Source organism: Ursus maritimus, unplaced genomic scaffold (assembly GCF_017311325.1).
Source record: "Ursus maritimus isolate PB19 unplaced genomic scaffold, ASM1731132v1 scaffold_18, whole genome shotgun sequence".
Taxonomy (NCBI): Eukaryota; Metazoa; Chordata; class Mammalia; order Carnivora; family Ursidae; genus Ursus; species Ursus maritimus.
Genome location: NW_024424230.1, coordinates 39,128,947 through 39,152,070, shown reverse-complemented (window position 1 = coordinate 39,152,070; position 23,124 = coordinate 39,128,947). Strand labels below are relative to the sequence as shown.

The following is a 23,124-nucleotide window of genomic DNA, read 5'->3' as shown; positions in this document are numbered from 1 at the left end:
CTTTAACAGAATATTGTGTTTCATAGTAAGATCTCTATACTTACGATTTCCTGCATTATAGGCTATGTTATATAGATGCTAAGTTTCAAGTTAATGATTAAATATTAATAAATATATAAGTTTTTCCCTTTAAGAGTGAACTATTTTCTGGGAAACAATTGTCCCTATAGGTTTCTCATTAACCTGTAGTGCTTGGTGAGTTCTATTTACTCAATCAGATTCATCAAAAGGGAAAATGTCTTTGTTTCTGTTCTTCAGTACTCCTATAGAAAATTATTTGGCAACAAGTACAATAAAAATTACAATCTTAATATAATTTAAGGGTCTTGATTATGTCTCTAAGGATTTTAAGTTTCAAAAAGAAATGAACAGAACAAACAACTTTAATCATGAAACCTAAATTCAAACATTCAGGAGGCACAGTGTTGCCAAAAGTCACACTTGTTTGGGAATTATTGGGCTTTTGGTACTCTGAGATATTTCTAAATAACTATTTCTTCAAGTAGTCAAAAGACAGCCACAAAGAATGTGTCAGATGAAGGCAAATGATAACAGAAATATAACAGTGTAAGAATGTCTACGATTACCAAAGAAAAAAATACAAAGAAGAAACAGTAACTGAAAGAGATGCAATAGTAACAGTAACAGGGCACAACTACATGGAATTTTACACCCTCGGTCCAGTATTTCTCAAAGCAGATCACCAGATCACCTCTTCAGATTATCTGCAGAGCTGGTTGAAAATGCACATTCCCAAACTCCACCCAAGACATAATGAACCACAGTTTTAGAGTTGGGGAGGCAAAGCCTTCATTTTTACAAAATTTCCTAGATCAAAAATAGGGTCTGCGGGGCGCCTGGGTGGCACAGCGGTTAAGCGTCTGCCTTCAGCTCAGGGCGTGATCCCGGCGTTATGGGATCGAGCCCCACATCAGGCTCCTCCGCTATGAGCCTGCTTCTTCCTCTCCCGCTCCCCCTGCTTGTGTTCCCTCTCTCGCTGGCTGCCTCTATCTCTGTCAAATAAATAAATAAATAAAATCTTTAAAAAAAAAAAAAATAGGGTCTGCAGACTAATAACCTCAACATCACCTACGAGCTTATAACAATTTATTATACATATTTTTTTTTAAAGATTTTATTTATTTATTTGACAGAGATAGAGACAGCCAGTGAGAGAGGGAACACAAGCAGGAGGAGCGGGAGAGGAAGAAGCAGGCTCATAGCGGAGGAGCCTGACGTGGGGCTCGATCCCATAAAGCCGGGATCACGCCCTGAGCCGAAGGCAGACGCTTAACCGCTGTGCCACCCAGGCGCCCCTATTATACATATTTTTAATTAAGTAAACTCTGTGCCCAGTGTGGGCTTAAATTCATGACCTCAAGATCAAGAATCACATGCTCTACTGACTGTGCCAGCCAGGTGTCCCAGCTTACAGCAATTTAAACCCTCAGGTCCCACCCCCAGGCCTACTGATTAGAATCTTAATTTTAACAAGAGCCCCACCAGATGACTCATATGTGTAGTCTCTAAAAGTCTGAAAACCACTGCTCCAGGTGATTATTACAAATAATTAAATTGGACTATCACTGTCCTAGACAACGTATTTAAAATCACAAAAAAGTTTATTATTTGGATGTCAGAACCATATGATATACCAAAATCCAGACAATTATCATCTTTATGTTCCATTGTGACCACTTTCCCTAATAAACTGGTTTCCTTGTATAGTCCGGTTTCATTTTTTAACCCCAAGGATTATACTTTTTACCTGTGATACTCTCAAAAGGAAGTTAGTTTTAAATAACTAATTAAAATGGTATAATCCACATAGCATTTCTGCTCTGTTTTTGAACATGAAGGTAAGTTGCAAAACCCAACAAAGTTGACACGTTCATCCACAAAAGATTCTGGGGATTATTAAAGCAATAGTTTTGCCAAATAGTCAGATATTCTAAAACTGTGACTTTTAAAATCAAATGCTGCTGTGCTTATTTGCATACCTGTTCATTTCCAAAGATGATATCTGCAAAGGTATACTTTTCTGAGAACTGTGTGGCAACTGAAAAACAGGGGAAAACAAACTAATCAGTATCATTGGCATGAAATATAAAATGACCCTTAGGAAAGTGTGAAAATAAAATGAATTTACCTTCTTTTTCCTTACATCGTATTGCCTTGAAGCAAAATTTTCCCTTCTCCCTACTGGCAAGTTTGGCATCTAGAAAGAAAAAAAATTTCAAACATCTTTCTCAGCTGCTTATGACACAGTAAAACCTAATTCATTATTCAAACTTCCTCAGTCAAACTGAAAAATAATTTGTAATTAAAAATAATGTTTAATGAAAAACATCTTTCTTTTCATCTCTATAAAGCAAATTTCACTCAGCTCTTAGAAAGGATAAAATTCAGTTTTCTTGAAATACATGTTCTCGTGTGTGTGTGTGTGTGTGTGTGTGTGACATTACAGATAAACAGAAAAGTTTTAAAGATCAGAACCCAGGAACCAGGGAGCCCATAATCCCACCACTCTATCATTTCTTCATTTCCTTTCAGTGTTTTTTCATATGTATGATTTATAACAATATTATTATATGCACATACTGTGCTATGATGCATTTTCTCACTATTGCAAACACTTTAAAAATGTTAATATATTTTAATGACTAAAAAATAATCTGCATTATAATTTAATTTACTTAAATCCACACTGAATTTTTCCATATTAAACAATACACTGCTCTGTTTTCAATGTATGGATTTTCATGTATTTTGAACTAATCCCTTTGCATAAATTCCAAAGACAGGGACTACCAAAGGACTAAACATGAGTTTAAACATTTTTATATTTTTTTGAAACATACTGTACAATTCTCTAGAAAGAGCAAATACCGTTTGTCAGCTTCACTCTACTCTTACAAGCACTTGGCATTCTCATATTACTGTCAGGATAATAAATGGATAGATATTCTGGAAAACAATTTGTCAATATATATCACAAGTATGTACATTCTTCTGTTTGAGCGTTATACAGGTATGGAAATAAACGTAAAAGTCAGTCACTACAGCAGTATCGTTATACGCAGAAAAACAGCCTACCAATGGCAAAGGAAACAAAAAGAACCTTTCAAATTCTAGTCTGTATGATTCTGTATTGCTTGAAATTTTGAAAGTGATCATGTACTCAGGCACTGATTTTCCAATTGAATAGAGAAAATGCAAACAGAAAGATGTGAAAGGAAATAAAAAGGAAAGAATGGATTAAGAAAGGTAATGTGATTCACAAATAAACTAATGAAAGCACAACTGAATGCTTAAAAAAGTTGATTATTTAAAAAGTACCAACAATCTTATAGTACTACTCTGAAAAAAAAAAATCAAGCAATGAAAATGTGAGAATTTACTATGAAGAGGGGAAAAGTCACAAACAAACCTTTGTTTTCAGAGAGATTTACAGATTTCTGTAACTTCCAGTGTTTGCTACTACTTGATACTTGTACTATATGGAATTCCTTAACACCTGCTTCGCTCTATCAAAAAGAAATAAAAGAGTCATTCAGGATTTAGGAGCACAAACTTAGAGTATTCTTATGAAAACAATATTCTGACACTGCTACCAAAGTAAGTATTGATTAATGTTAAGATGAAATTTTTATTTTGAAATAAACAACATACATTTCAGAAAGCTTAAGTTATTTAAATACTTCCTTAAACATTCTTTTTTTTTTCTTTTAAGTAGGCTCCACACCCAGCATGGAGCCCAACGCAGGCTTGAACTCACCACCCTGAGATCAAGACCTGTGCTGAGATCAAGAGTTGGACATTTAACTGACTGAGCCACACCCAAGCACCCACTCCTTAAACATTCTTAAAACAGAGAAGCCAACATTTTGCCAAAAATTGTATTTAAATATAATGTTCAGTCAGGGGCAAATTTTAAAATATTGAAAGGTAGTCAGTTACTAGAACCTATCATGCTGATTTTATTTATTTATTTGACAGAGAGAGACAGACAGGGAACACAAGCAGGGGAGTGGGAGAAGCAGGCTTCCCGCTGAGCAGGGAGCCCAACTCGGTGCTCGATCCCAGGACCCCGGGATCACGACCCGAGCCAAAGGCAGACGCCCAAGAGCGGAGCTACCCAGGCGCCCCAAGAACCTATCATGAGTTAGTGGTAGTATTTAATAGGTCAAAAAGTATTTGTTATCATTTTTTTTTTGAAGATTTACTTATCCGTTTTAGAGAGAAGAAACAGAGAGTGCATGTGCGGGCATGGGGAGTAAGGGCAGAGGGAGAGAGAGAGAGAAAGAGAAACTTAAGCAGATTCTGCCCTGATTGTGGAGCCTGAGCCTAAACCAAGAGTCAGAGGCTTAATCGACTGCACCATCCAGGCACCCCTTGTTGTCAATTTTGAATCAAAACTGTAGCATTTTCTTTTTATTTCTTCTAATCTTCTCATTCTCATTAAGGCAAAAACAAACAACAAAAACAAATCAGAATCCCAAAGTACAGCCAATGCACATAAAGCTAAACTGTACATAATATTTTATTCTCCTGAATAAGAATTTGAAATTATTAAAATCTTAAAATTTTAGGGATGCCTGGGTGGCTCAGTTGGTTAAACATCCACCTTGGGCTCAGGTCACGATCCCACAGTCCTGGGATCAAGTCCCACATCGGGCTCCTTGCTCAGCCCTCTGCCTGCCACTCCCCATGCTTGTGCTCTCTGACAAATAAACAAAATACTTACAAAAAAAATAATAAAATCGTAAAATTTTATTTTTACAAATGCTACTTTGAAGATCACCAAAGTATCAGCATATACACCCCAAATATCTTAAAAAGAAGCAACCTTACAAGTTAATGAAGCCAAAGCAAAGGACATTACAGAGTAACACTTCAAATAAGTACTTGAACTCAATCAACCTAAAGGTAAGATGCTATTTTAATCATGAGATCTCATTCCCTTCTTTAATATTCATTTTTTATATTTAGAGTATTTAAACAGGAATGATAAAATGTCTGAAATGCTTTATAGGAAGAAAATGATACTCTCAGAAATGTGTAAGTGAAGGTTATCAAGTTAATATGGAACATGAAATCCTAACACAACTTTGTAAATTTAGTTATATCAATAGATTCTCAATAGTGAGACTAGAAAGCACTTTATCAGATCTCTGTGGTATTGAATTACTCACATATGGGGCTATATATCATATGAATATATTAATGCCAGGTCCTTTTTAGACTTAAAATTACAAAGCTAATGGGAAATTAATATGTTTTCACACTCTTGTATATGAACATTCCTAAATTCTTAGCTTACGCTATCTTGCGGGGAAAAAAATCCTTTACTAAAAACAAAGGAAACACATCAAATTTAATTAAAAATAAAATTTAATTTTAAACCAACTTACAGTATTGGTATTTTCCACATCCACAAAGACGAGCATATTGCCCCCTCGGCCCTCCTCATCTTCAAGAGAATTACTTCTGCAGACAGTGGCTCGGACATTCAAAGATCGGCTGGTACAAATAACTGCAGTGTGTCTTAATATTCTGTGACTGAAGAAATACAAAATTGCAAATTTAATGGAGGAACGTCTCCATGTGTTATGATTCTCCAATTCCAAACAAAGCTTTTAAAACCTAATTGCTCTCAGGATCATTTATACCCTAAAACAAAAACAAAACAAAGAGTATAATACAGTAAAATTACCTAGTTAGCATAACTTCATTTCAATTCTTTCTTCTCAGTTTGGCAGGAAACTAATAGCCTCCCAGACTCTAGGCATGTCTGCTCACCAAACTCATCAGTATAGCGCATGAAAATAATTTTCATGTAGCAATGTCCTGATTATGCCACTTCTCTGACAGTGGTTCCGAAGCAACTGATCCCCTATCGAGTAAACCCCAAACTTTCACCAGGCATTGAAGGCCCTCCACAATAGAGCTTTTTACATTCCAATGTTAACTCTCCCTTACTACTTCTTTTTAAAAATATTACCTCCTAATTTTTTTTAAGTATAACTGAAATACAAGGTCCTGGAGTTTCAGGGATAAATCATATTGATTCAGTATTTGTATACACTATGAAATGATCCCTTTGATAAATCTAGTTACCATGTCATCATACAAAGCTATTACAGTATTACTATATTCCCTATACTATAGATTACATCCCCACGAGTTATTTTAGAAATGAAAGTTTGCACTTCTTAATCGCCTTCACCTGTTTCACCCGACCCCCCCAACCCCCTCCCCACTCTGATAACCAGCAGCTTCTTCCTTGTGTCTATGAGTCTGTTTCTTTTTTTTTTTTTTTTTAAAGATTTTATTTATTTACTCGACAGAGATAGAGACAGCCAGCGAGAGAGGGAACACAAGCAGGGGGAGTGGGAGAGGAAGAAGCAGGCTCATAGCGGAGGAGCCTGATGTGGGGCTCGATCCCATAACGCCAGGATCACGCCCTGAGCCGAAGGCAGATGCTTAACCGCTGTGCCACCCAGGCGCCCCTATGAGTCTGTTTCTGTTTTGTTTTTTGGATTCTACATATTGGTGAAAAAATATGGTCTTTCTCTGTCTTATTTTACTTAGCATAATACCCTCTAGGTCCACCTGTGTTATCACAAATGGCAAGATTTCATTCTTTTTTATGGCTGAGTAACATTTGCCACATCTTCTTTATCCTGATAGATGGGACACCTAGGTTGTCTCCTTATCTTGGCTATTGTAAATAATACTGCAATGACCATACGGGTGTATAGATCTCTTTGGATTGGTGATTTTTGTTTTCTTCAGATAAATACCCAGAACTGGAATTGCTGGTTTGTATGGTAGTTCTATTTTAGTTTTATGAGGAACTTCCATACTGTTTTCCATAAGTGGCTATACCAATTCACATTTCCACCAAGTGTATGTGGGTTCCTTTTTCTCTACAACCTCACCAACACTTATTATTTTGTCTTTTGATAACCGCCAATCTGACAAGTATGAGGAGATATCTCATTGTAGTTTTGATTTGCATTTCCCTGATTACTGATGCTGAGCATCCTTTCATGTGCCTGTTGGCCATCTGTAGGTCTTCTTTTGAAAAATGTCTACTTAGGTCCCCTGTCCATTTTTCAATTTTTTATATTGAATTGTGTAAGTTCTCTATATATTTTGAATATTAACCTCTTATTCAATCAATGCATGATTTCAAATACCTTAACCCATTCAGCAGGATGCCTTTTTGTTTTGCTGATGATGGTCTCCTTCACTGTGAAAAAGCTTTCTAGTTTGATGTGATCCCATTTGTTTTAGCTTTTGTTGCCCTTGCCTGAGAAGACCCCCAAAATATTACTAAGATTAATGAATGTCAAACAGCTCACCGCCTATGTTTTCTTCTAGAAGTTTTATGGTTTCAAGTCTTACATTCAAGTCTTTAATCCATTTTGAATTTATTTTTACGTATGGTATAAGATAATGGTCCAGGTTCATTCTTTTGCATGTAGCTGTCCAGTTTTCCTAATATCATATTGAAGAAACTACCTTCTCCACTGTATATTCTTGCTTCTTTTGTCATAAATTAATTGACCACATACACATACATTTATTTCTAGGCTCTCTATTCTGTTCCGTTGATCTGTGCCTATTTTTGTGCCAGTATCATACTGCAGTGATTACTATAGCTTTGTAATACAGTTTGAAATCAGGGAGCATGACAGCTCCAGCTTTATTCTTCTTCCTCAAGATTACTTTGACTATTTGGGGTCTTTTGTGGTTCCATACAAATTTTAGGATCCTTTGTTCTAGTTCTGTAAAACATGTCATTAGTATTCTGATTACATTGAATCTGTAGATTGTTTTGGGTAGTATGAACATTTTAACAATATTAATTCTTCCAATTTATGAACACAGTATATCTTTCCATTTATTTGTGTCATCTCAATTTCTTTCATCAATGTCTTACAGTTTTCAGAGTACAGGTCTTTTACCTCCTTGGTTAAGTGAGGTATTCCTTTATTCCTAGGTATTCTTTTTTATGCAACTGTAAATAGGACTGTTTTCTTAAATTTCTCTGATAGTTCATTATTAGCATATAGAAGTGCAATCGATCTCTATGTGTTAATTTTGTATCCTACAAGTTTACTGAATTCCTTTATTAGTTCTAATGGTTACCCCTTTACTTCTTTTACACATATTTTACACTGTGACCAAACTAGCTATATTCAGTTTATATTTCCTAATATTTTCTTCACTTATATATAGTCACTTCCTGGAATACCCACTATTCTCCTGCCTATCCCCCCTGATATCCAAATTCTGAAATCTTTACTTTCTTTGGAAGCTCATTTCACCACTACTATATTCCATGAAGCCTTCCCTGACTGCCTTGGCCAGAGTATGCTCTACTGTCTTCTGAAGGAGAGTTAATATTTATTGTATCTAAAATGTCCCCATGCTTATAAATACTGTATCATTTTGTCCTCACAGGAAGTCTTACAAGATATTTTAAAATTCCATTAATAAATGGAGTAACACAGTTATTCCTAGTTAATTTTATAAAAATGAAAATGGCATTATCACAAATAAAATAATCTGTTGTTTAATAATATAGGCCCCCGACCCTTGTGAGCACCAAGATTTGATTTCTTCAGTGACCGTCATTATAACACCACCCTAATCATCTGTTCTACAAATACATATTTTCCCCCCATACATTCTCAGGGGTCAGGAGAGGGCACAAGGGAAAAGGAAGGGTAAAACAAAGTAATTTTCTTGAAACAGGATGACTATAAGCAGGTCGTCTTCATATACAAATGGTACCTGTGAATTTCATTATTATGTGATAACTTTGGCCAGAGTACTTAGTTGTATCAAAGAACCATGAAGTTTATAGATAGAAGCCACTAAAAAGATTAAAGTAGCCTCATTTTTTCTACTTTTGGCTACTTAGAACTTATATTAGGGACAAGCTTAAATATAAACATCATGCATAATTTGGAAGGGGGTAATTTCTTAAGAAACAATGACATATGTTAACAAATATCAAAATGTTTATTTGAATTTGTATACATACATTAAACATAGAAGTTAAATCAAGAAAGTTTTATAACTCACCGTATTTTAGGCTGCTTTTTAACACTTTCATAGTAAAACAAAAAGTTAATTTCATGGACACCTTCTTCATCTGGCCCACGTAACCACATAGGTAGCTGAACTGAAGCTCCAGGTAGTAGAACGGTGTCAGGAAGGGGAACAGGAATCACCTCTGGCTGACTCCCTGTGCCAATGCCAAAGTCTACAGAGGAAGCTGATGATACGAGTGCTGTACACACAGAGGTAGAATCTGTCACAACAGTCTTGTAAGCACTACAGTTCTCAGAAGCTGAGGGACTTAGTGGTGTTAGAACAGCTGTGTTACCACCAAAAGTAAAGAACTCTGGACGTTTAGAAACAACCTTCAATCCAGTAAGCGGACATTTGCTGACATTCACAAATTCTACGTATGCTTTTCGGATTTCTCCACAGAGGAGCCCTGTAGGAAAATGTATAAAGAACACCTGCATTGGAGGGAAAAAATATTATTATATTGTCTGTTAAAAATTCCGAATCTTTAAAGAATAACAACTTAAGATGCTGTATTTCTTTACTAAAGGTTTACAATTATTTTATTAATTTTCTTTGATATCTCTCCAAATATATGGCAATTAACAACTCCATTTTAGAAAAGATGAGACAGAGACCAATGTGATTCAACAGCAGATTGCAGGGTTATGAATTAAAGATAAAACATCAGTGACAAGTGAGCTATCAACAAAACTCTGACAACTGTGTACACCATGAACAAGTTACCAGTAATTTAACATGGCTATCTGAATTAAATAATCACCAGTTGAAAAGCCATTATCAATGTCAACTTGAAAAATAATTCAACTATTTTTTATACATCAAGATGAAAATATACACCAGAGATCTTAAAAGGGAAGAATGTACAGATCCGTGATTCCATATCCATAATTTTAAAACCGAAAAAGCTCTGAACAACCTCAAACTTTGAGTAACTCAATGGGAGTGAAACCTGATCTAACAGGCTTTTTATACCCTTTCCCATTCAGTATGACATTCATGTGGTTTACTCACGCAATATTAATGTGCTTGATTTCCAGATGCTACCAAAAACCCAACAGGGGTTACATAACACTCTGGATGTAAACACACACACACATATACACACACACAATTTCTAAAAATTAAGGATAAAAAATGATTTCCAACACACACCTGGCCTCAGGATTCAGATAAGTGAATGTGAAGCTGTACTAGAGAGGTAGAAATATGGGTTAACAAAATCATCTAGTAAGTTATTTGCATTTAAAAGATGCTTAAGTGTAAATGTCAGAAGTGCACTGACAGTATCTAAGAAAGGAGGAGTATATAAAGGTATAAGTATGAAAAAAAATGTCCTAATAGAGTTATGGCTGGTCCCACAGGAGTTATTAAAATCCAGTGGAAATCTTATTTTTCTTTCTTTCTTTTTTTTAAAGATTTTATTTATTTATTTGAGAGAGAGAGATAGTGAAAGAGCATGAGTTGGGGGCAGGGAGAGGGAGAAGCAGACTCCCTGCCAAGCAGGGCTCGATCCCAGGATCCCAGGACCACGACCTGAGCCGAGGACAGACTGAGCCACCCAGGCACCCTGGAAATATCTGTTTCTTCATCTAAATTTGAACGGAATTCACTAGGGCCATAGTCTTAAGGAAGCAAATAAATTCGGTGGACATCAGAAGCTTTAAAAATGGGTATGGGAAATAAGGAATTAATGTAGAAATCCAAAACACAGGTTAAGAAGAAAAAAAAACAGGCATAGGATTATATTAAGGACACTGACTATGTACCGATCAGACACTGTCAAACACTAAAGTAAGTTAAAATTTGTGAAGGAATGTAAATTTTGAGATATGTCAAGAACAGCTGAAAGAGTACCACAAAGACACACTAAAATACACAGACACCTGAACACCATCAGGAAGGCTAAGGCGTTGGTAAAATGGGAAGGGTGCTGCAATTAGCAGAGCAGTGATGCATCGTATGTAGATACTGTGGAATGTATCTTCAAAATAAAAATTTTACTAAACATTGGCTCTTTAAGGATAATTAGTATATCTAGTCTTTACTTTAAACATATAGATGCTAAAAGTCCTTTCTGTGACAGCTTCAAATTTAAATGGCCAAGACTCTAACTTCCACTAAGTTATCCTAAAGATATATGTGTGTGAGTAGAACATGATATGCATATGGATATTCACTGTGGTTTTGTCTGTAAGGGCAAATGACTGGACACAAATCAAATGTCTATGACATAAGTCTCACTGAATAAACTATGGTACATATACACAATGTAATGCCTACACAGTGGGGACTCCAAGAGGCCTGCTCTTCTCTCTACTTTTCTTTCTTTTTTTCTTTTAAGACTTGATTTATTTATTCGACAGAGAGAGCACGCACACAACAGGGGGAGCAGGAGAGGGAGAAGCACGCTTGATGCAGGGCTTGATCCTAGAACCTGGGATCCCAGGATCATGATTAAGCTGAAGGCAGACACTTAACCAACTGAGCCACCCAGGCACCCTTTACTTTTCTATATTAAAATTTTTCCTAACAAAAAGTAAAAAGAAAATAAATGATGAAAGTTCTGGAGTGACACCACTTTCCTGAATACAACTTAAGAACAAAATATTTCTAATTCCCAATTTCTAGTAAGTAGATATAGCTCTGGTTTGCTTTCAGTATGCTACACACACGGTAGTCTACACATGACACTTTAATTTTTATCTCTTCTCAATGAACTTCAGTAATTTTCATCCTCTCTTGTCTCGGTAAACACATATTATAAGAGATTATTTCATCAGACACTAGACTGGTCACTTCTTTCACTACTCCCTTAAATACTTCAAATTATATAAAATACTTCTGACATAAGATATTAGAAATAGGAATATGCCATGAAATCCCTTACCAATATTAATGTCTACCATTGTTGATCCTAATAAAAGGTCTTTTTAATTGACTTCATATTGTGGTTTGTTAGATTAACCAATATCTCTAGTACCTCAGCAGAAAATACTGAGTGATGTTTAAGGAAGTGAACATTAGCGACTTAAGGCTTTCTACTATGTCCTCCTTCTTCTCCTTATCAAGAGTTACTATTTATTCTCAGACTTGTTTAATTAAATTATTATGTAAATTGCTTCTATCTTTGCCTGAAAGTATTGCTTTCATTAAACTCTAATCTAGATATATATTGTACTTAAACTACTTAATAACGATCTTCAGATTCTCACTCTAATGAAACCAAAACTGGAAACTTAAAATGACAACTTACGAATGTGGGTGAACGCATGAAAGATAAACAATATTCATATTAGGAAACCTGTACCAATACAAAGAACTCAGAGAAAAAGTCTCTGACCTAAATCCATCCTCTCCCTCAAAATAATGAATAAATGTGTACATTTGTATGTTTTCTTAAGGTAAAACATTTAGGGTATGGACCTATTGTGGTTTGTTATTCACTTTACAAGCTTTTTGGTTTAAGCAACAAAACACCAGTTGTTATTATGTAGAGTAAGAGGTCCTGTGTTAAAATACCCTCTTCAAGGAGAATTGCATCTATAACAATAAAGTTTTTTAAAAATCCATTATGGTACACAAGAAGAAAATTAAGTACAGAACTAGCACTATCAAAACCAAAATAAATTTAAAGACTATTGAGTTAAACAGATTTAGAATCAAACATCATCTGGTTCAACTTCCCTCATTTCGTAAGAGAAGAAACTTTCCAAGGTCAGATAGTTAGAGACAGAGCTTAGAAAGAAGCCTAAAAGTAAGCCTCTATACATAATATGTCATCTGAGAAGTACTGCACTTAAAAACCATTTGTACTTTTACCAATCTTAATAACAAAGACCATCATAATGATATGGTACAATGAAAATTAGAAGCTAGTACAATCAATAAAAATGGAATATTTTGGTGTCCTCTACTAACTGATCTCAATTTAACCAGAGTAGTCAGAATCTTCCCTCTTGAAAGTAAGCTCTAGCAAATGCTTACGTATAGAAATTCCAAGCAAACTGTTTATTAATTAGTGATTTCTAACCTAAAATGATGACTAGACCTAAAATAAAATTTGGATCCCAACTCATTTCAATCCATCTTCAGCCTTAGAACCCCTAGGCATAGCAATGCAAAACCTAATAAAAATCCAATGCATTACTACGGGAACTTGACAAACTTGGGTAAAAATCACACAAGTATTAAGAAAAAAGAAAAAAATTAAAGATTATGGGAAACATTTGGTTAAGAAAAATGATAAAGCAAGCATGTAGTATTGACATAGAAAGATGAGGAACAGAATAGGTATCATCAAACAGAACAGGTATTCCAAGGAAAATCCCCCCAAAACAAAAAAAGGTGTGCATACTTTCAGGATATTATTGTATTTGAAAGATGGTATAATGAGTTGCCAATATTCAATTAATGGTCATTAGGACCAGGAACAAATAAAGTTTGATTCCCTACACCTAGACATTTAGAAGAGTATTATTCCCTTGGATTTAAAAAAGAACATAGACATTAAAAAATAAAACTATGAAAGTTTGGACTACAGAAGTCTCTGTAAATAATAGTAAAACTCAGAAGCAACAAAGGACAATCAGGACTCTATGTATGTTAAAAATATTAACATGGTGAAAGACACCAAATCAAAGTTAAAGTATGTGTAAAATATTTATCAACCAGAAACTAGCACTGAAGTCAGTCTATAAGTCTTTTATCTGCCCTACTCTTTAAATGAAACATAATTAAGCAAGTGTAAAACCTGGGCAGAATACATGTAGCTCCCCTCAACAAACACACCCCACCTTTTCATGAACATACCTACCCTGACCCCACTATAGGCACAGGATTAGTGCCCATAAAAATCATCCAATGAGAAAAGGGAAATGATACCTAATTCAAAGGATATCAACAGGTAATCATATGGACACACAGAAGGAAAAAAATCATATGAACAAAAAACATGAAGACTGATCATCTTAACAGACATTAGAAAAATGTAAATAAAAAGAATGTCATTTTTCACCAACCTAATTCACAAAAGTTAAAAAAAAAATAAAAGTAATAATACCCAGTGTGGCATAGATGTCAGGTAACCGATACTCCCATTCTCAAGCAAAGTGCAAATTACTATAGCCTCACTGAAGGTAATTTTGTAGCATGTTGCAAAATGTTTCATTTACCCAGATATTCCATTTTAGTCTAAACTAGAACATGGACAACATATATACATAATGTGATTTACTGAAGAACTGTCAGTAATGACAAAAAACCAGAACTACACTCATCAACAGATAAATGGTTAAAATACATTACGATGTGTCTAAATAAAGAATACCATATATAGCTGTAAAAAAAAGGAATTTTTACTGAATGAAAACAAAGACCAAGCAAGTAAGGGTAAAATATGCAGTATGATTCCATTTATAATTACTAAAACTATAAACGAATGTACAGTGAAAGGCCTGAAAAGAGAAACACCAATTTAATAACACTAGAACTTTTAGAAGGTAAATGGCTAAGCTTCTAACTCCCCTACTAGGAAAACTTGATGAAGAAGGAAAGACCTTCTGCCAGTGTTTGTAATACTGCATGACTCTGTCATTAGTTTGCCTCTCAGATACACAACTGATCCAAGGTAGGCCAGATTCCTCTCCCAGAAACTTGAAATTTGTAATAAAGTGGTACAAAGACTAGAAAAGTTGTTAGACTAAAGTCATATTAAAAGCAATGCTTTCTAAAGCTTACAAACATTTGCTGCTAAATTTCCTGAAGGTGCCAAGTCCTTATTCTTCTTTGAGACTTATTGTTCTACAATACTTCAGTTTCTAAGAGATGCTCCAATATCCAACTAAATAATAAACATTTTCTCTTTTTTGGCTAATGCTATACCTAGTGATCAGTTTCTATCTTCTGTAACTAAAAAAGCTTTAACCTAGATGGCATGAAAGTAGGACGGGGTGGGAAACAGAAAGAATGAAGGGAATATTGGTTTTTATTCATATATTTATCTATTTTGCTTAAACTTTTTATAAGCATTAATTCCCATATTATTTTTGTACCTTATGAAAAAAGAGCCATTGATTTTATTAGTCATTGATTTTAATAAACAAAGAGTTCTTTAAATGTATTTTCTCAATTTCCATTAATATTTTGAGGTTTATATTTTATAACCTGGCTGTGATTTAGCTTTGTGAATTAGATCTATTTAACATAGATTAATAATAATTAAAAAGTATGGTTCAATGTAATATCAATAACTTCAAAGTCTAAAATTAATTTGTTGAAAATATTATCTGATCTTATAGACAATTTATTAAAACATGAAATTTTAAAAAGTGAAATACCTCCAATAGTGGCATTTCCTCCGTGATAATGGGATCTAAACGTCGATCAGGACCATATTTAATAGATGTTTTCTCTTCTTTTGTATTGTTAAGTCGAGGACCTTGAATTTCTAAATCCTGTCTCCCTCGGACTGACATACTCAAGGAATGTTTTCCTGAAACAAAAAACAATCAATGCCCTAAAATAATTTGATATGTTAAATGATATCTAAATTGATATCTGTAACTTTCAGATTATTTCCAGAAAAATTATAAACAATTACTGAGTAGCATGGTTAATCAAAGAATTAAACGTGTTTTATTTTTATGTTTAACCACACCTGCTGTATGCTGATTAATTTCTCATTAGGATTTACTTACTTTGCAGATACAAAATACATTAGAAGGGAATAAAGTTGATTATCTTTGAAGCACTGGCAGAGTTTAAAATAACCCAAATAATCTGACTAAATGTCTTTGTTAAGGTACATTAAACCTATTTTAAAAACACCTCATTTTCATTCATTTTATTCTATGGAGATTTAATTATTAGTTTTGTATCTGTTTAGCAATGCTATAGCTTTACCTGTGTGGCATCCAGGAAGAGCACCAATGCCATCTACTGTCATGCAGCCCTGAATAGTGCCAAGATTATAAACAACTCCCAGAATATGCAGCTCCCCTATGTGATGGGGAAAGAGCTTTAGTCTTGCCTGTGGAGATATTTAAGTCACTATTATTATCTGTTTTCATAATATTTTAAATAGTGCAATACCTAAATTTTGTAATACTGCAAAAATATAAACTCATGAGCTAAACTTTTGAATAAGCAATTAATTTCTTATATTGGAAAGCATTTTCTTCAAAAGAAAATCTGTGAACAAGCATGGATCTTCATTAACACTTTGAAGTCAACAAAAAACAAAATATTCTGGGAAAGCAAATGTCATATGAGATTACCACATGGACCGCACCCAAAAAAGCAAAAATTTTTCACCAGGCTTCTTTGGAAATTAACAAACCAAAGACCACTGTAAATCTACTCTTCCCACCAATTTCCTCTTGTGCAACTCTTGCTTCCTAATCTTCTAAATTTTAGCATTTAAGAAAACTAGAATATAAAACACACTGAATAAATCATTTAAAATTTGTATCTTACTTTTTGAAAGGCTTAAGACAAAAATATAATAAAATAGTTACCACTTTAGATTCTTCACTATTAATTAAAAATTCTGAAATAACTTCAGTTCCAATCATTTCAGGTTCACCTGTTACCTGAAAAACAAATTATTTTGTAAAATATACATTCTAATGAATAAAGTATCAGAATATTAACATTCCTATATGTCAATACTTAAGAACAGTAACAATAATTATAGTTAGCATTTATTAGGTTCTTACTATGTGCTAAGCGATATGCAAAGTGTTTTACTTTCACAAGTGGAGTAAAGCTACACAGTAGCAGAACACATGATACATACATTTTTTTCATTTCATTCAGTCCAATTCAAGTGAGGAGGGTAAGTGACCTACTCAAAGTTGCAGCCACCAAGAGGATAAAACCTCAAGAGGTAAAGTTCAGTTACTAATTGTCAACAATGGCCAAAATGGCCATTTAATCTTGCAATCAGAGCAAATTTCTCCATCTTTTATTCTGACTAGCCTCTTTTTCCGAATTGGCCAATTACACAAAATAATGGCACCTAAGCAAGATGCATAAAAGACTGGTGGACAATAAGGGCAGTAAGAGAGAGCAAAAAAGGCCTGTGTCCTCTGAATCAAGGACTTCTGTAGGAGAATATATCATCTCTGGTCATCTAACAAAGCAGAGTTAACTGAGTCACACTTGGGGTAAAGCTGGTCCTCATAAACACTGTTTCACTTTTACCATGAAGTTAGTTATTTCACACAATAAATAAAAATTACATTTCCCTAAATTCCAATTCAGCATCTTAGCCCATCAGCAAAAGCTTATGAAGAAATCCAAAGAGTTTGAAATTTACAGGAAAAAGTGTAACTTAATTACACACAATGAAAATTTTCACTCAACTTTAATATACCTCCTTTAAAATCTAATATATTAAACAGACTAATATACTTAAGAAGCTAATGGATCTTTAAAAAAAAATTTTCCCAAGCTTCTATAATTTGTGTTCCAGGCATCTAAATAACATTAGAAAAACTCAAGAGGTTGCTAAAATTCCCAGACTAGAGCCTCCCAAATCTCAATCTTTCAAACTATTCATAATGAGTGTAAATAATCACAAAATGTCTTTAATGGACTTAACCAACAAGACTTTAAATAAGGCAATCTTTAAAAATCAAAACACTTCAAGAGAAATAATTTCTACTGGCGTTAGTATGACATACATCTTCTTTCAAGTTCTCCCTCCATTACTCAGTGCCAAAATCTTGGGGTATTTCCTAATTCAAAAATAATATTTACCACATTTCTAAAGCATATAGCAAGGCAGTATAAAAAAGTAAAAGTTATAGAGTAGATATTGGTGAATAACCTAATACATGGGTAAAAAAATGTACTGTCCCAGTTATTTCTCTTAGAATCAGTTTGATAACAAAAATCATTTGTTCAAGTCATTCCTGCTTCAAAAATTACCAACTCAGATAAAGAGCTTATTACAGACAAGAATAAGAAAAGAAAAAGATAAATATGTACATATAAAGACAATACACAAAAAAGGAAATACAAGAACTTCAATTTCACCAGAAATTAATGAATGAGATAAAAAATAAAATAGCATTTTTCTTACCTATCAAATCAGTAAGATTTTTTAAAAATAAATAATTAGAATACTTAATGCTGCAAAGATGAGATATGCAACCCCATGTGCTGTTAGTGAAAAGCTTGTTGGTTATGACCTTTTGGGAAACTAACCAAGTACCAAAATGCTTATTCCCTAAAATGTTTTAACTTCATGCCCAGGAATCTTCACCACAGAAATTATCAGGATAATATACGCCCAAATTTTCAGCACTGTATTATGATGATAGTAAACAAATGGAAACTTCTAAAACAACTATGAGTGGAAAGATATTAGAAGAGCTTACAGGTCATCCATGATGGAATATTATACAGAAATGAATATTGAGATGATTTAATATCAAAATATGCATATGAATCAACACAGAATGAAAAAAACCCAACATACACAATATGAAAGAATCCCATGAGAGAAAACATACAAATGGAAATGACTGGAAAGATACAGAAGTGTTAAAGTGTTTATTTCCAAATACTGAGAAAACAGTTTTATTTTTATTCCTTATGTTTTTTGTATATTCAATTTTCAACAATAAGCATTTGTCATACTTTTTATAACTAGGGAAAAAAAGCACAAAAAAGAATAAGTGTAGCTCACTGAACAGAAAAAAAATTGAAATGTTATGCATCTGTTAGGCTATTACTGAAACATGCTTATTACAAATACCTTTTAATAACTTACTAGTTCTTTAACTTCTTCATTATCCTTTCCACTACTATCTTTTGGTTGGAACTTCCATAGCAATGACAAATCAGTCAACAAAAGTGGAACCTTCAAAGGATTTCTAAAAGCCACTTCCACTGTTATTGGCTCTACAAAAGAAAGGCCTAAATTAATAACTTTAATAAAACACACCTATTACCCTATGCTTCAATTCTCTAAACATACCTTACTTTCACAGCTCTGCATTTCTGCCTAAACTATCCTTAACCACCTTGTACATTTCCATTTATTCAAGATTCAGTTTTAAAATGAATTTAAAAATGACTTCCTCTAGGGACGCCTGGGTGGCTCAGTCGGTTAAACCGTTGCCTAGGCTCGGGTTACGATCTCAGGGTCCTGGGATCAAGCCCCACATCGGGCTCTCTGCTCAGCGGGGAGTCTGCTTCTCCCTCTCCCTTTGTGCTCTCTCTCTCAAATAAATAAATAAAATCTTAAAAAAAAATGACTTCCTCTAGATTTCCCAATTTCTATGTACTAACGAATGTCATTCTCTCTTCTATATTCCAATAGCACACTGTATACACTAGTATTAGAGCCCACAACGCCTGGTTTTATAAATGCAGCTCACTAAGTTATATTTCCTCATTTATTTTTTCATGCCCAGCTTCCAGTGATTTTTGGCACATAGAAAATTATCTTGTATCTGCTGTAAGTAAAACAAACAAAACACCATGAATAAAAATGCAAGCATATCACCTTCTACAACTGCCAGTGGAAATCTTGAGTTATCTGAATAACTGTTCAAACAGTATTGTGTGGGGTGGAAATTGGATGGAATTACTCCTCTGTTAACCACAGCTACAACCTGTTCTTCAAGTTCTCGCCACTGCTGAGAGGATTCAGAATCATATTCTTGATCAAGACTTACATGAGTAGCTGCTTGCTTTTCACCTAAAAAAAAAAAAAAATCACAATTAAGCACCCATTTATTAACATCTGCCCTCAAATGAAACATATTTTAAATAAAAATCCAAGGTAGCGAAATAAATATATATACATACTCACTCTTGCCTGTTTAATTACCTGAGAGAAGAATATCCTCTTATTAACCCTAGCCTAACTGGAACTTGACTTATAATACTGATGTTCTTTTCTTCTGAACTCTGAAAGAATATATTTTTCCTAATATTCCACAATTTTATATGAAATACTTCAAACGTACAGAAACACATGGAGAATAACAAACATTTATATACTGAAATTTAACAAATGTCAACATTTGTCATAAGATCCCAAATATTTGTAAGATAAATGTTACAAATAATTACTGTCCTCTGTATAACCCTCCCAAATCCTATTACTCTCCTTCATCTCCACAACTTTTTACTTTACCACATATTAGCATATACATAAACAATGTATGCATTGTATGAATTGGTTTGTATGCCTGAAACTTATATAAATGGAATTACATTTGACTGATCGTTCTATAACTTTTTCCACTCAACATTATGGTGCATTATCCATATTGAAGCATGTAGAACAATTTCACTCATGTCCTACAGCATGAATCCATCATATAAATATGCCAAAATTTAACAATTCATCTCCTCTATTGTTATTTTTTTTTGCTATTAAAACCAATGCTGCCATAAACATTTTGATAAATATATATATATTAAAGATTTATTTATTTATTTGAGAGAGAGAGAGAGAGGAGCAAGGAAGGGCAGAGAGAGTCTCAAGCAGACTCCGCATTGAGCATGGAGCCCAATGTCCTGATCCCAGGATGCTAAGACCACAATCCAAGCCGAACCCAAGAGTTGGACACCTAACTGACTGCACCACCCAGGCACCCACTGATAAATATTTTTAAATAAAATACTAAATTAAGTCTTAAGGAGAAACATATTAATAAGCTCAAATATAAGAATGCTTAGAATTATAAATTTACTTTAACATATTTATACTTTTGGCCCAGTACTGCTATTTTAAGGCTCAATCCTGAGAAAATAAGCCTGTATTTTAAAAGGTCTTATAAGAACAGCAGAACACTGGCAACTGTTCTCGCTTCTATGTATATTTGAAATTTCCATAATAAAAAGTTAAGAAAACAAGTTTTATCCACAAAAATGTCCATCACAACATAATTTTATATAAGAAGGAAACAGTCCAACTATATAACAAGCAAATATTAAAGTTATATGTACTGAATAGAGTATCTTACAGCCATCAAAAATATTTAGTAAGACTATATAATAACACGAGCATTCTTTATACTATATGAGAAAACACATTATAATTACAGCTATTTTATTGTTATTTTTAGCTTTTAGAGCTGGAAGGAAAACCACTGAAGTAGTGGTTACCTTTAGGTGGCAGGATAAGTGATTCGGTACAGTTATTTATTTTCAAATATTCTTTTTTTTTTTTTTAAAGATTTTATTTATTTATTTGACAGAGAGAGAGACAGCCAGTGAGAGAGGGAACACAAGCAGGGGGAGTGGGAGAGGAAGAAGCAGGCTCATAGCGGAGGAGCCTGATGTGGGGCTCGATCCCATAACGCCGGGATCACGCCCTGAGCCGAAGGCAGGCGCTTAACCGCTGTGCCACCCAGGCGCCCCTCAAATATTCTTTAACAATTACAACATCATTTCTTAAATAAAGAAAAAAAAGACACTTAAAAAAAAATAGTCACTAGGTAACAAGGCCAAATAAAATTTTACAAACCATCTGCTGGTCGTCTGTCATGGCCAAAGAAAACCCGAGTTGCTGAACTGTTAATATACGGTAAAGGTAGCTGTGGTAAAGGGCCATCTGGTGATAGCTGACTTACATTCTAGGAGAAATAGAGAAGAAAAAGAATTTTTTGAGAAAATTCCACTTTCTTTATATTTGCCTCCTCATTTTTTAATATGCAAGGTATTAAAAATACGTTAAGGAAGAATATTAAGAAAAAGAATTACTAGTTTTACTTAATATATCAGCCATAAAATTTTAAATAACATTTATTCTGGCCAAGAGAATCTTCCTAAAGTTCCTCAGCTAATTAGCTCTCTTTGGATGGAAAACTTCCAACTGTTATTCTGCTATGCACTTTACTTCCTGTGACTCATAGCATCCAATCTGCCAAAATTCTAACCCATATGATCTCAAATTAATAAAGTATCAAAGGGTATTTTCTGCAGGATAGATAAAATATTCATTATTCACAAGTCTTGAGGAAAAATTTTTTAAATTTGAAAAAATTTTAAACTTAAAAAATTTGAAATGTAAATTTTTCTGTAAAACAATGTTTTGTATTTTCTAACCTCCTGTCTCAGTGAAGTATTTTTCCTTCCTATTAATTTTTCTGGGTTAGACCATAATACGTCCACTTCCCATAGACACATGCCTTTTCATCGTTCATAGGGAAAAGGAAGGAACGTACTTTTTCCAAAGGATGGTATGAGGACCCAATACATTATAAAATCAGTTATGATTCAAAAAATTATAATAATAATGAAGCGGTCCAGAAAGCTTGTGTTATCTCTTCTTTTTTTTTTTTAAGTTCCAAGAATAGGCACAGATAAAATGTTTACTGGAATATCAAAATTCCTTTTTAAAGATCTGTAGAAGGACAATGCAACTCAGATCTATGACCAAAGGGCGTACTGCCACACTTTATTATGGCAGATAATTACATAAATTCTAAGAAAACCATTTTATTAAACTACTAAAGGAGTTTTTTTTTTACTAAAAATAATGACTTACATATAATTTTAATGCCTACTACTGAAAATAAGTATTCACCTTGTAAACATAAAGATACTCTCTGAGGAAGGCCCCTTGTTGAGCAGCAGACTGTTTACTTTCATTGATTAAAATATGCCTAAAAGCAGACACAGCATTGTCCAGTTGCCTAAGGGTATACGACTGGCGTCCAATAGTGAAATTAATGTGATCCTCTGCAAGAGACCAGCCTTTTCCCTTGTAAACTTGCATGGCTTGACAATAACAGCGTAAAGCATGCTTTTTCTGAAAGAAAATAAACAAAACAAAGTATTACAATCCAAATTTCTCTTGGACTAGAAAAAATAAGCACACACACACACATAATAATGATCCTGGTTAACTGGTGCTTCTTCTAACAGACTGGAATGATGAGAAAATGAAACTAACATTCATGAAGACGCCTTTGCAATTATTACTAAAAAAACAAAAGGTCCTGAAGCAGGCAAGTGACTGTTTTGTCCAAGGGCAGGAAGTCA

The 23,124-nt window shown here is 34.0% G+C and overlaps 1 protein-coding gene across 1 annotated transcript in view; it reads right to left on the bottom strand.

Annotated features, from left to right (window-relative positions):
- The window catches only part of TRAPPC8 (trafficking protein particle complex subunit 8), an 85,847-nt gene that overhangs the window by 16,197 nt on the left and 46,526 nt on the right, over positions 1 to 23,124 (bottom strand). Inside the window, exons 13-24 of the mRNA XM_008691010.2 lie at positions 22,667 to 22,891; positions 21,605 to 21,713; positions 19,631 to 19,825; positions 18,893 to 19,023; positions 16,629 to 16,703; positions 16,015 to 16,141; positions 15,450 to 15,604; positions 9,103 to 9,545; positions 5,415 to 5,562; positions 3,431 to 3,527; positions 2,150 to 2,218; positions 2,001 to 2,059 (exon numbers count right to left, since the gene is read on the bottom strand). Coding sequence (XP_008689232.1) covers positions 2,001 to 2,059; positions 2,150 to 2,218; positions 3,431 to 3,527; positions 5,415 to 5,562; positions 9,103 to 9,545; positions 15,450 to 15,604; positions 16,015 to 16,141; positions 16,629 to 16,703; positions 18,893 to 19,023; positions 19,631 to 19,825; positions 21,605 to 21,713; positions 22,667 to 22,891 — 1,833 coding nt within the window. The remainder of the gene's footprint in view (positions 1 to 2,000; positions 2,060 to 2,149; positions 2,219 to 3,430; positions 3,528 to 5,414; positions 5,563 to 9,102; positions 9,546 to 15,449; positions 15,605 to 16,014; positions 16,142 to 16,628; positions 16,704 to 18,892; positions 19,024 to 19,630; positions 19,826 to 21,604; positions 21,714 to 22,666; positions 22,892 to 23,124) is intronic.